This window comes from Pteronotus mesoamericanus, unplaced genomic scaffold (genome assembly GCF_021234165.1).
Source record: "Pteronotus mesoamericanus isolate MK-2021 breed Mesoamerican mustached bat unplaced genomic scaffold, CSHL_Meso_final scaffold_705, whole genome shotgun sequence".
Lineage (NCBI taxonomy): Eukaryota > Metazoa > Chordata > Mammalia > Chiroptera > Mormoopidae > Pteronotus > Pteronotus mesoamericanus.
In genome coordinates, this window is record NW_026555326.1 from 5807557 (window position 1) to 5821529 (window position 13973).

General features: G+C 43.2%; 1 protein-coding gene across 1 annotated transcript in view; it reads left to right on the forward strand.

Moving 5' to 3' along the window:
- The first annotated feature begins 330 nt into the window (after positions 1-330).
- DSTYK (dual serine/threonine and tyrosine protein kinase) overlaps positions 331-13973 on the forward strand; it is a 52236-nt gene continuing 38593 nt past the window's right edge. Inside the window, exon 1 of the mRNA XM_054563255.1 lies at positions 331-655. Coding sequence (XP_054419230.1) covers positions 391-655 — 265 coding nt within the window. The 5' untranslated portion in view covers positions 331-390. The remainder of the gene's footprint in view (positions 656-13973) is intronic.

A 13973-nucleotide genomic window follows, 5' to 3' on the forward strand; every position in this document is an offset into this window, starting at 1 on the left:
AGGGACACTTATGCAGGGAGTAGAAACTCCGTTTTTAAGTGAGGAGAGCGTGTAAGCACCAGGAACGCGTGAGGTGTATACAAAAGGGGTATTAGCCCCATCCACAGTCTTCGGGTTCAGACTACAAGTCCCAGGAGACACCGCGGCCACAGCGCGGTCCAGAGATCCTTCCCTCGCTCTTCTGGATGGAGGAGATAAAGGTTCCGAGGCGCACTGCAGGCTGGTCTGTTTTTAACCGCGGTGACGGAGTTGGGAGCCCGGGGGATTGCGGGCGGGGACGTTAGGAGGCGGATTCCTCCTCTCTCAAGCACCCGGGGCTGGGGGTGGGGAGGAGAGAAGCCGTGCCAGCGGGTGGGGGACCGAGCGCCAGAGACAGAGAAGGCCGAGGAGATGGAGGGCGACGGGGTCCGGTGGGGGAGCGAGCCGCCATCGGGTCCTGGCCCGGGAGGCGGCGGAATGATCCGGGACCTGTGCCGGAGCTTTGGGCGCTACCGCCGCTACCTGGGACGGCTGCGGCAGAACCTCAGCGAAACGCAGAAGTTCTTTCGAGACATCAAGGGCTCCCACAGCCACAGCTGTCCATCCTCCCCCACAGGCGTCGGCGGGGCCCAGCGCGCCCCTGCCGGCGATGTCGCCGAGACCGGGCTGCAGGCGGGTAAGGAGGGCAGCCGCTAGGGAGAGAGGGCCGCAGAGGCGAGCCAGAGGGTGGACCGCACCCGTGCCCCGCACAACCCCCCTGGGAAGAGGTGGAAATGGGAGAAGGGCCGAGCCGGTGGGCCTGCATCGGCCCAGTCCAGATGCCTTGGCAGGGCATCGCTCTGGGTGGGGGGAGAGGCAAAGGGGCGGTGAGGGCTCGACTTAGGGGGCCCGGGGGCTCCCGAAGGCAAGGGTTCCCCAGCAGGATTCCGGCCAGGGGCTGTGCGCGGGCGGGCGCGCGGAGGCCGGCGTTTGGGGAGGGCGGGGGTCAACCCGGGGAGTGGGCAAAGTGGCTCTGGGTTGGGGGCTGGGTAGTGTGGCTCTGAGTCCCAGTTTAGGGATGGAGGGGTGGAGGAGGGGCCGGAGGCAGGGTGCCCAGGGGCTCAGGCCGGGGAACCGTGGTGGATTGCGCGCGTGTGTTGTGCGTGTTTGATTGTGTATGTGGAATGCTTTTGCACCATGACTCATGAGGTAACTCTGAAGAAGTAAGGAATGTGCTCGCAGTGGGTCTGGGGTCACTGGAGGAAATGATAGTTAATGGGCCGCAGGGGTTGTCAGAGCCGTTGCTTGTGCTTACAGTGTTGGAGAAGTTAGAGAGGGTAGGGAGCGGTTTTGGTCCTGAGACTTCTCGACAAGGTTCCGTCTGGGATGTGTTTAGAGGCCCTATGGCACTTGAAATCGTGCAAGGTCTTTGATCCTTCCTAGGTTCGTGATTCCTCGTAAACTGCGTGTTATTGATGGGGAACCGGAGGATTTGGTTTGTTAACTACTGTGTTAATTAGGAAATCAGCTAAGTTGAAGGGATCCCATATAGACATATACCTTGGGGATAACACAGCAAAGAAGTCAGTGGGTTTAAATTAGTGATTCTCAAACTTAAGTATGTATTAAAATCAAATTAAAATAAAAAATTTGTTAGGCTTTCTTCTACAGATTGAGTAGGTCTAGTGGGTGGGTCCTAAGAATCTAAACAAAAACATTTCTGGGGATTCTGATGCAAGTGGTCTGCAAACACATTTTCAGAAACACAAATTTAGAGTCTGACAACAGATTTGAACATGAAGCTCAGAATGGAGCGAATTGGTAAATTCATTGTGGTTTGTGTATTGGGCCCTTCATTTCCCAAGTTGCATGTTTAGTACCCTAGATTTGTCTGAGACTTCAGAAATGGCGATAAAAATAAGATCGTAAGATTCTGATATGGTCCTAAATGATACTATTACATTTAGTTAGCCTATATGTAAATAAAAACGCTTTTATTTTACTTCATGGGATAAGTGGGAAAAGGAGGATGACTAGTGTTGGGGAGAGGTAGAATCCGCCCCCTTCTTTAGTTCTTATGGCTGGACTCATAATAAAATAATTGACTGAATGGGGGAAAAACCAGCTTAATAGGTGCATGTGGGAGAATGATAATATGATGATCCGATCATAAAATGGGGCTCAAAGAAATGATCCAACCAGGCACCTTTTTGTACTTCTTAGACAAAGAAACAAATTTGTGACAAATTAACAGAACAAAGAAAGCACTTATTAGAAAGGAATCTAAGCAAGGTTTGGGTATTTGTCAGTGAGGAATCTAAGTGAAGTTTGGACTTGAGCAGTAAGTTAGTAAAGGCATTACAAGACTTGTTTATACAAGCTTTTGACTGGATTTTTTTAACTCTTGTGATAAGGTTGTCTTAGCCCTCTGGAGCTAGGAGGGCACCTGTCACATGGGAGGTTTAAAAGAGGGCAGAGAGGTCAGGGTTTTCTTCTTACACAGGCTGTTTCCTAAGTAACTTTATTTCAAAATACTTGCTATGCCATTGTGGGATCTCTTGGGTTGGCCTGCCTTGGGCCACGATACTATCTGTTCTGAAATTGCGATTTTGACGTCTTATGCCCAGAGATTTGCTGGTCTGAAAATGGAGCTATAGACGGGACGGATTCCTGTAAAGTTATCAGAGAACAGCTGGTGAGAAGAGCGAGTGTTTTTAGAGCTGACCCCCACAGGACGTGTGTACCTTCACCCCCTCTCCCTTAGCTCCCTTTCCAGGGGCTTTTCCCACTCCCAGGGTTTTCTTGCAGCTTACCTCAAACAAACAAACAAACAAACAAACAAAACCCTCTTGTTGTTATTTTATAACAACTATTTAGTTTTGAATTACCGCTGGGAAAAAAAATCAAGAGAGTAGATTCACCTCATTTTCAGAGTACCTTGGTTGGCTCTTGTTTTTATTCTTTAAAAGCCAACTTAAGAATACAAATGCGCCTTTGTATTTTGCCTCATTGGCTTTTCTAATTGACTTCATCATGAACTAATCTTAGTGTTTTTTAAAAAGATTTTATTTATTTATATTTTTTAAAGATTTTATTTATTTTTAGAGAGAGGGGGAGGGAAGGAGAAAGAGGAAGAGAAGTATCAATCACTTGCCTCTTGCACGCCCCCAACTGGGGACCTTTTGGTTCGCAGTCTGGCTGGCACTCAATCCACTGAGCCACACCAGCCAGGGCTCATTTATTTAATTTTAGAGAGAGAGAAAGGGAGGAAGAATGAAAGGGAGAGAGACATCCATGTGAGAGAGAAACATTGATCAATTGCCTCTTTTGCGTGCATGTCCAGGGACTGAACCCACAACCCAGCCATGTGCCCTGACCGGGAATCAAGTGGCAACCTTTCACTTTGCAGGACAATGCCCAGCCACACTGGTCAGGGCTAATCTTAGCATTTTTTTTAAACTCCCTTCACCTTCTGTCAGTCTTAGCATTTTTAACTCCCCACTTTCTTTCCACCCGAAATAAAAACCCAGAGAGGTGCAGGTGACAGGACTAGGAGCAGTTTGACTTTGTTCTGTGAAACGCTTCCATTCCTTTCAGTGTGGAGAGTATTGTCTTTGGAGGGGAAAATTAGTGAGGCGGCGCTTAATATGTATGTTTTTGGGATGCCATTTTTTTCAGCTGCTTAGGTAATTGTATTAGGAAGTAGAAACCACTGCTTAAAAGACAACTAGCTTTTGTTCTCTCCTTTTACAGGCTATCTTTGCAAGGTCATGTTCACTCAGAGACTGTCTCAGCTTGCTTTTGTGAATGTTGGTAGGAACTGGCAACCAGCTTGCTAATTTCTAATTAGTAGGAACTTGGAATGTTTAGAGAATGGGCACTCAATTTTTAACCTAACAGACCTCTAGAAGGTTGTAAGTGTCCTATCAGGATGGAGTGTGCTTCTCTGGGTTGGATACAGTATGGTATTTGAGCAACTGAAAATCATGGGATTTACTCTGTTTTTATTTCACTTTTAACCACAAATTAGATGGAAAGGACTCCCCCAAACTATGTTTTCTTCTTTTGACAATTTTGGATACACTGGGGGCAGCGTAGAGAGTACAGGGTGGGGCCAAAGTAGATTTACAGTTCGTATAGAAAGTAATATTCAATACAATAATTAATAAATAATAATACAAGACTAAACTCTTGTGTTTTACATAGTCACAACTGTAAGCCTACTTTTTCCCCATGTTGTATGAGATGCACATGATGTTTTAGAGATTAAAAAGTAGATGGAATAGATATCTACACACAAGTAGCTTGGCCTGTAACAAAGAAAACTGAATTATAAGTGGAATACCCTTGACTGAGCTCCTCTTCTGCCTTTTTTCCACTTAACTACAGGACATGAGAGCCCTTCTATCTGTCCATTTTCCTGTCAGAGGGCTCAGAAGTAATGAGATAAAGGCTTCATGGGCGCTTCCGGAGAAAGGCAGAATGGACTTTGACAAAGTAGCAAAGCAAAAAGTATCTGTCTTGCTTTTAGATCCACTGGCTTTCATAGCTTGTTGCAATGTATCCCAAACCTCTGAGTTTTAAGAAATCAGAATGACTCAAATGGGTCTAGTTGGAATGCTCTGGTCCTCCTGCATTCCCTCAATCCTAGTCCCCACTCCTTCCTGACTGAATGACCTTGGGCAGATTACAGCCTTGCTGGGCCACAGTTTCCTCATCAGGAAGTGGGGATTAAGATACTAGTACTTGTCTCTAGGACTGTTGGGAGCTATATGTGTTTAGAACAGTGTCTGGTACTGCTGTGTGAGTATTTGCTGTTATTCAGTGAACACTTGAGTGCCTGATATGGGGGATAAAGAGTCAAGTAACGACAATGGCCTTGGCCTTGGGTTAGTGGAAATCAGTTTTTCCCTTTTATACTTTTCTTCTAAGAAAGAAAAACATGTATATATAAATAATTATCAACACTATTGTGTAGATCATTTGTTTATGTTGGACGAGGGATGCAAAGGACCTGGAAGACCTCTAGAAAGGTCTAACCTAATCTCAACCACATACAATTCAACTCGTAAAGCAGAAAAAGAATTGCAGCAAGCTGAGGTATGGTTAGATGATAGGCATTTTATGTGTTAAAATTCTTAGGCTTTTAGAGCTCTTTGCCTTTGGTGAGCCAACAGCTTGATTCCCCCCACATTCTTCACCTTTTATTTTTTGGTCATACCTAGTATAAACTGGTTACCACAATTAAAAAGAAGAGGAAAAACACGAGTGTGCTTATTTAGAGTAGACATTTTTTCTTGGACTCTTTAGGCAGAAATTTGTATGGATAATAAGATTTTAAGTGGCAGAGTGACATCTGCGGAAGGGACAAAGTTGGGAGAGAAGAGATTCTTTTCAGCCTGGTTGCACAGAGCTGCCCCTTCATGGGGCTGAGGGTGGGGAGAAGTTGGGGCTGTGGTGTGGAACGGACAGAGACTGGCGTGGATGTGCTTTCTAGTCGTTTGCCGTGGTCTGTTTAGAAGAGCTGCCTCAGCATTTCAACATAAGCTCAGCAGAGATGGTGCTATAATTGTCGTTCTTATTAACTTGTATTACCTTAGGTGAATAAACCCCATTTCTCAAAGTATATCTGAAACTCTCATTTTCTCCCTCAGTTTTCTTCCTGCATGGAAGCAGCTTATAGTGGTCAAAAGCATTTGCATCAGATCTGGGATCCTGCTCTAGTTCAGCCTCTTATTAACTATGTGACTTGGGTCAAGTTACTTAACCTATTTGAGTCTTAAGTTTCTTCATATGTAAAATATGAGTGATATAAAATGCCACATGTTTTATGATTCCATATATATGAAATATCCAGAATCGGTAAATTCATAAAGATAGAAGTAGATTAGTGATTGCCAGGGGGTGGGGAGAGAGGAAAACGAGTGATTGCTAATGGGCACGGGATTTCTTTGGGGAAATGCAAATGTTCTAGAATTAGTAGTGACGGTTGCATGATTTAGTGATACATGAATTAGCTAAATAAATAAATGGGAGTGATAATGTCTGCCTCAAAGTTGTTGTGACCTATAAGATAATATACATCAAGACTTCCAATCACGATGGAGGTGTAGGTAAACATGGCTCACCATCTTGTACAGCCACAGCAAAAATGATAACTGAACTACAAAACAACTATCACTCAGAACTATCAGAAAATCGAGCTGTATGGAAGTCCGACAACCAAGGAATTAAAGAAGTCACATTCATTTAGACGGGTAGGGCAGGGTAGAAGTGCTGTTCGGGCTGGTCCCACACCCTTATGGGGTGGGTAGAAATCAGGAAGGATATCTTGGGAGGGAGAGATACCAGACCACACAGCCCAGGGTTCCAGTGCCAGGAAGATAAGGCCTTGTCACTTCTGGCTGTAAAAACCAGTGGGAGTTGGGGTGGCGGAAGAAACTGTGGGATTCTCAGGCATCTCCTCTTAAAGGGTCTGCAGCAAACTTAGAACTTACTCAGACTCACTCCCTCTGGACTCCAGCTTGAGGCAGCAGCTTGAAGGGCACCAGTGGCCTACAGGGAGGAAGTGAAGTGTCTGGCGTCGGGGTGAGAGCTGGGGGACAACTTCTTCTCAGACAGAACTCCAGAGGCCAGGCAGCAGCCACTGTCCGTTTTCTGAGCCCTCCTCCACACAGAGCCCCAGAGCAGGGGCACCATCTCTGAGACTCCATCAACCTGGTTCACAGGGGTTGCCGCACCCTGCTGATTACCTGAGGCTCAGCCCCATCCAGCTTACTTGTGCACTTTTCTATAATAAGCCACGCTACTAAGAAAGGGATTCAAAGCAGCTTTACCTAATACACAGAAACAAACACTAGGGAGGCTGCCAAAACGAGGAAACAAAGGAATATGGCCCAGGTGAAAGAACAGAACAAAACTCCAGAAAAAGTACTAAACAAAATGGAGATAAGCGATCTGTCAGATGCAGAGTTCAAAACATTGGTTATTAGGATACTTAAGGAACTCATTGGGTACTTCAATAGCATAAAAATGATCCTATCAGAAATGAAGGTTACACTAAGTGAAATAAAGAAAAGTTTACAGGGAATCAGCAGTGGAGTGGATGAAGCTGAGAATCACATCAATAATTTGGAACATTAGGAAGAAAAAAAAACCAATCAGAACAGCAAAAAGAAAAAAGGATCCAAAAAAATGAGGACAGGGTAAGTAGCCTCTGGAACAACTTCAAGTAAACCAACATACATGAATCACAGGGGTGCTGGAAGTAGAAGAGAAAGAGCAAGAAATTTAAAACTTATCTGAAAAAAATGAAAGAAAATTTCCCTAATTTGGTGAAGGAAATAGACACACAAGTCCAGGAAGCACGGAGAGTCCCAAACAAGATGGATGCAAAGAGTACCACACCAAGGCACCTCATAATTAAAATGCCGAAAGTTAAAGATAGAGCAAGAATCTTAAAACCAGCAAGAGAAAAACAGAGAGTTACCTAGAAAGGAGTTCCCATAAGACTGTCAGCTGATTTCTCAAAAGAGACTTTGCAGGCTAGAAGGGACTAGCAAGAAGTATTCAAAGTGATGAACAGCAAGGGCCTACAACCTGGAATACTCTGCCCAGCAAAGCCATCATTTAGGATCAAAGGGAAAATAAAGTGCTCCCCAAACAAGGTGGAGCTAAAGGAGTTCATCGTCACCAAGCCATTATTACATAAAATGTTAAATGTTTTCTTCATTTAAGAAAAAGATCAAAACTATGAACATTAAAATGGCAATAAAATCACAACTATCAATAATTAAATCTGAAAAATAAACTAAGCAAAGAAGCAGAACAAAAACAGAATCATAGAATAGATATGCAGATCATTTGGATGGTTACCAGTTGGGAGGGGGGAGGGGAGAAGGGGGCAAAAGGTGCAGGAATTAAGAAGTACAAATTGGGCCCTGGCTGGTGTGTCTCAGTGGACTGAGTACTGGCCTGCAAACCAAAGGGTCGCCAGTTCAATTCCCAGTCAGGGCACATGCCTGGGTTGTGAGCCAGGTTCCCCAGTAGGGGGCATGCAAGAGGCAACCACACGTTGATGCTTCTCTCCCTCTCCCCCCCTCTTCCCCTCTCTCTAAAAGTAAGTAACTAAACTCTTTAAAAAAAAGGGCAAATTGGTTGTTACAGAACAGGGAGGGGGACGTTAAGAACTATAAGAGATGGAGTAGCTAAAGAACTTATATGCATGACCCATCGGCATGAACTGTGGAGGTGGTTGCTGGAGGGAATGGGGGGTGCTTGGTGGAGGGGGGCAAAGGAGGAAAAATTGGGACAGCTGTAATAGCATAATCAAGATACATTAAGAAAGGTTATGTATATCAAAGCACTTAGTATAGGCATGTAGTTCTAAATATATGGGGCTGTTTTGAGTGTGTGGTGTGTGTGCTGGTAGTTGGTGAACATTAGCTTAAAACGTTGGAACATGGTGGATTAGGGGAAGAGTAAAAGAGAAGCAGAAAGATAGAATGTGGGACAAAACAGTTTTGAACAGGAACCAGATTTAAGCCCAGGTCTCTAAGCTCCAGTCCAGTTCTGCTTCTGTGACTCCTCCCTTGTTCTTTTCTGTCCTGGCCATGGGAACACAAAATGCACCCTGGCAGTGGAGAGGTTTTATTACAAATGAGTCATAACCCAGGCTCCATAGCTTGTCATGGAACCATAATTTACTTCAGTGGGAGACTTTATCTGATTGAGTGAGTATAATGTGACACTACGTACCCGCACCTCTTATTTCCATGTCTAGTCCCTGACACTTGGGGTGCCAGGCCCCTCTTTGTTGATTATGCTACTTCCATGTCCCTGGGAGGATATGGCCTCCCCAAACACAGTGGCTTTTAGCATGCTTTTTCTTTTCTTTTTTCTGTGTGTGTGTGTGTGTGTGTGTGTGTATTTTATTGATTATGCTATTACAGTTGTCCCATTTTATTTTCTCCCCTTTATTCCCCTCCACCCTGCACTGCCCCACCCCCCAGCATTACCCACCTTAGTTCATGTCCATGGGTCGTACATATAAGTTCTTTGGTTTCTCCATTTCCTATACTATTCTTAGCCTCTCCCTGCCTATTTTGAACATACTATTTATGCTGCTTATTCCCTGGACCTTTTCCCCCTATTCTTCCTGTTTTGCTGTTCATACTTTTTGATCTCTTTTTCTTAGATAAGTCCTTTTAACATTTCATATAATAAGGGCTTGTGATGATGAATTCCTTTAACTTTACCTTATCTGGGAAGCATTTATCTGCCCTTCCTTTCTAAACAATAGCTTTGCTGGATAGAGTAATCTTGGATGCGGGTCCTTGCTTTTCAGGACTTTTGAAAATTTCTTGCCAGTCCCATCTTGCCTGCAAGGTTTCTTTTGAGAAATCAGCTGACATTCTTATGGGAACTCTTTTGTAGGTAACTGTCTTCTTTTCTCTTGCTGCTTTGAAGATTCTCTCCTTGTCTTTCATCTTGGGTGATGGAATTATGATGTGTGCTTTGGTGTGTGCTTCCTTGGGTCCAACTTCTTTGGGAATTTCTGAGCTTCCTGGATCTCCTGGAAGTCCTATTTCCTTGGCCAGGTTGGGGAAGTTCTCCTTCATTATTTTTTCAAATAAGTTTCCAATATCTTGCTCTTCCTCTTCTCCGTCTGGCACCCTATGATTCACATGTTGGAACGTTTAAAGTTGTCCCAGAGTTTCCTAGGTCTCTCCCCATTTTTTTTTTAAATTCTTGTTTCTTCATTCTGTTCTGGTTGAATGTTTATCTCTTCCTTCTGCTCCCAATCATTGATTTGATTCCCAGTTTTCTTCCCTTTACTCTTGGTTCCCTGTATATTTTTCTTTATTTCACTTAGTGTAGCCTTCGCTTTTTCCTCCATCTTGCAGCCATACTCAACCATTTCTGTGAACATCCAGACTACCAGTGTTTTGAACTGTGCATCTGATAGATTGGCTGTCTTTTCATCACTTAGTTCCGTTTTGGGAGCTTTGATCTGTTCTTTCATTTGGGCCATATATCTTTGACTCAGCAGGCTTGTTACAGTGGAAGGGGTGGAGCCTTAGATATTTGCCAGGGCGGGGCAATCCAGGTCTCTGCGTTATGGCGCTGTATGTTGGGGAGGGGTCCAAGAGGGAACAAGGCTGTTTGCTTGGTTCTTGGCTGGCTTTCAGTTACTTCCTCTGCTACCCACAAGCAAATTGGGCCCTTCTGGTGCTGATTTCCTGGGTGGGTGGGTTTGTGTACGTTCTAGGACCCTGTGGGTCTCTCCAACAGACTCTCCTGTGAAGCTGGGAGTTTCTCCCACTGTCGCAACCCCCACAGGTTTTTACCTGCAGAGGTTTTGAGGCTTTCTTTTCCTGCACTGGAACCCTGGATTGTGCAGTCTGTCTTGCTCCCCAGCTGTTCCTCACAGTTTATCCGCAAGCAAATGTGGGACCACCCTGTCTGCCAGCCTCTGCCTTGCCACATGTCCTCTCTACCCCAGCTGCCTGTCTCTGCTGCTCCTACCGGTTGGATGAGTGTTTCTTCTTTAGCTTCTTGGTTATCAGACTTCCATACAGGTCGATATTCTGGCAGTTCAGGTTATTTTTTGTTTTTAAATTTGTTGTTGTCCTTCTTTTGGTTGTGCAAGGAGGCAAAGTGTATCTACCTACACCTCCATCTTGGCCGGAAGTCTGAACTGCACCCTTTTTCTTTAACACCTTTCCCCTTCCAAGACTTCCTTTCCTTGGAGAATCTGTTTTCTATGGCACAAGGAAGCCCACTATTAAAAGGGTTGGGATAATTCTGCCTGCTCCTAAAAGATTACCTTAAAATTATTATCATTTGCTATGTTTAGGTTATTCTTAAACATCATTACTGATTTCAGTATGGTTAATTCTTTAGCCTTGTAAATAGGTTTAAAGAAAGCACGGATTTAAATAAAAATCTATTCTGGTCTTTAAATTTTGTTTTGCTCTGTCCACTTTCCCAGCATCTTCTTTGTTTCTTCTTCTGTTACCTGTCTCACTCGGTTAAGGGAACAAATGATCTTCCTGCAATAAATGTGCTTCTCAAAACCAATCTTTTGAAAGCAAAGCCTCAAAATTATATTGTTGAAGTAAAGGGGAATGTGAATTTCACCTTATACCTACTGCTTAGTTCGTATCGCCTCTGGACATACAGCTTATGCTTTTATTTATTTGCTTGTTTGCATGGTAGCTATGTATGTGTTTATCTTCTCCTGCTTGCTAGATTGCAAACCTCTAAAAGTGAAGACTGTTTTATTCATCCTTGTTTCTCCTACAATTGTTACCATAGTGTTTTGTATGTAACAGACAATAAATATCTTTCAACTACATCCATGGCTGGTAGATTTTGGAATAATGTTTCTACTTCAGAAGGACATCTTCATGAAAGATAAGGCTTTTTGTAGGTTTGCTCCATTTTACTCTCTGGGCCCCTAAAAAAGAATAATAATGTACATTCGATAGATGACTGATTAGGCTAGAGTTGCATTCTTTGCCAGTATCCTAGAGAATGATTTTCAAGTTCCAAAGAATGAGTTGCATGCAGATACTTAGTACACCAGTGCTTCACCATGGCTTGAGAAGCGAACCCTTAACACTCATTCACTCAACAAGTCTTTACTAATGCCTGACTGTACTGGGTACAGGACACACAATGGTGAATCGCTGTCCAAGTAACTGACATTATTAGCTCCAAGTTGATGTTATTAAAGGATTAATATTTCATCATGTTCCTTCTACTGGACTTTCTACAAATTGGTCACCAACTTAATTTAGCCATTAGCTGTTTTGGAGGGAGTGGGGATAAGGCATATGGGAGGTTGTAAATTAACTGGCATTGATAAAATAGGAGTTCAAATGCTTTATCCACTTCCTGAAATAATACAAGAAAATTAGCCCCAAACTGTCTGATGGAGTAATTTTAGCTGTCTTGTTTGTATGGTTCAAAAGCAGAATGCATTCATGAAGATTATTATTAGAGTGTTTCTCATCTTCATATCTTCCTCAGAGGTTACTCACAAGGAAGCCACTGTGAAGAGTGTGAGGTATGTGGGTGCATATGGTTTTTTCCTAATGGTTTTTTAAAAATTTATTTTTTATTTATTTTTATTTATTAATTTGAAAGAGAGAGACAGAGACAGACATTGATTTGTTGTTCCACTTATTTATTTATGCATTCATTGGTTGATTCTTGTACGTGCCCTGACCAGGGATCGAATCTGTAATCTTGGCGTATCAGGACCATACTCTAACCAAATGAGCTACCCAGCCAGGGCTTTCCCAACGGTTTTAAGCCCTGAGGTGAAATTTGCTCCTTACTTCTCATAGGAAAATAGTTCATCCCTAAAGATGATAGGTTTTGCTTCCTACATAGCCTAGGGAATCTGAGTGGTGTCATTTATATAACAAGAGTAGAGGGGGTAACTCCATGTGGAAGGTGAAATTTTTTGTTCTTGACCTTCAAAAGTCTGACTGGAGTCCCTGTGGGATTTTCAGTCTAAGTATAGTCCACCTCAGACTTGAAAACGGATTCTTCGCCAAATGGGGAGTCTGGTAATCTCAGGGATCTTGAAACTTGATGTAGCCGTAGCTGAGAAATGGGCCCCCTTGCTTCGAGCTATAAATCAGCCATATATAATATTATTCCAAAGTCCAACCCAAAACTGAAGAAAAGTTGGTCAGCGCATTAGGACCCATCAGTGTCCCCTGTAGACTCACAATTGAAGTGCCTGTCTCATCATAGTGCAGTAGTGCCTTCTTCTGTCTGTAGTAGGCAGTCTGAGTGACTCATTCCCCAGCCTTGTGCCCTGTGGCTGTGGAAATCTTTCAGTTACAATTCTCTTCAGAGTTGGGCTCTACAATGTGCTTCCATTCCCTGGTATGGTGTTTTCTGGGCAGAAAGATGGGAAGTAGGACTTGAGGGTTGTTTTTCTTCTCACTTGTTAAATCCATCAAAACTATCCCAAAGAATTATGTAGTCATAAAAACTTTTGATTTTAAAATAAAAGCTTGTCACTTCTTTTTAAAAATGCTTTTATCTCTTTTCTTTAAGTTAGATATAAGATAGGCGTTAACCATAGTGGCTTCATTGGATTAAGAGCTTTAGTGACTTATTTATGCTGGACAGATTTTAGCTTAGTGTATTTTTAGCCTTTCTAGTTTACATAATGGGGAGAGAATTACATTTCCCAGAATAAATATAAATATATATATATATATTTTTTTAATCAGGACAAACTTTTCAGAGCAAAGACTAAGACTCTGTCATAAATGTAGATAGATTACAAGGCTTATTTGAATAAAAGCTTTCTTTTAAATTAGAGAGTGATTGAACCAATATGGAGTTTACTTTTTAATATTCTGTGCAACATACTCTAGTCTTAACTTTTAATATTATGGAATATATATGTACAGGAAAAGAATATAGGGGGAAATAGCTAATAGGAGAAAAGTCATTGTTTTTTGATAAGTAAGAACCCCACTAGCAAAACCCATTTCCGATTCCCCTGACCGCATGCTCTGCAGGCTTTCATTCCATGTGGTGAAGTTTAGTTCCACTCCTTCAACTTGGAAAGTGGTTTGTTAGTATAAGATAGAAGTAATTTGTTAGTATATGGTAAAGAGGAGGCATGAACTCCAGAAGAGGTGGGGGTGTATTCCCTACCTCTGAGTAATCAAAAGGGGCTACGTCGGCAGTGCAAAGTCAGGCTTCTTCTGGTGGTTTCTTTTTTCTCTCTCTCTCTCTCTGCTGTGTCTGCTGTCTCTCTCTCTCGCGCGCGCGCTCTCTCTCTCTCTCTCTCTCTCTCTCTCTCTCTCTCTCTCTCGACACGTCAGTCTGTTCTACTTATTTTTACTTATGCATTTATTGGTTGATTCTTGTATGTGCCCTGACCAGGAATTGAACCCTCAACCTTAGCATATTGGGACAATGCTCCAACCCACTGAGCTACCTGGCCAGGGCTAGTGGTTTCTTGTTTTATTAAATGG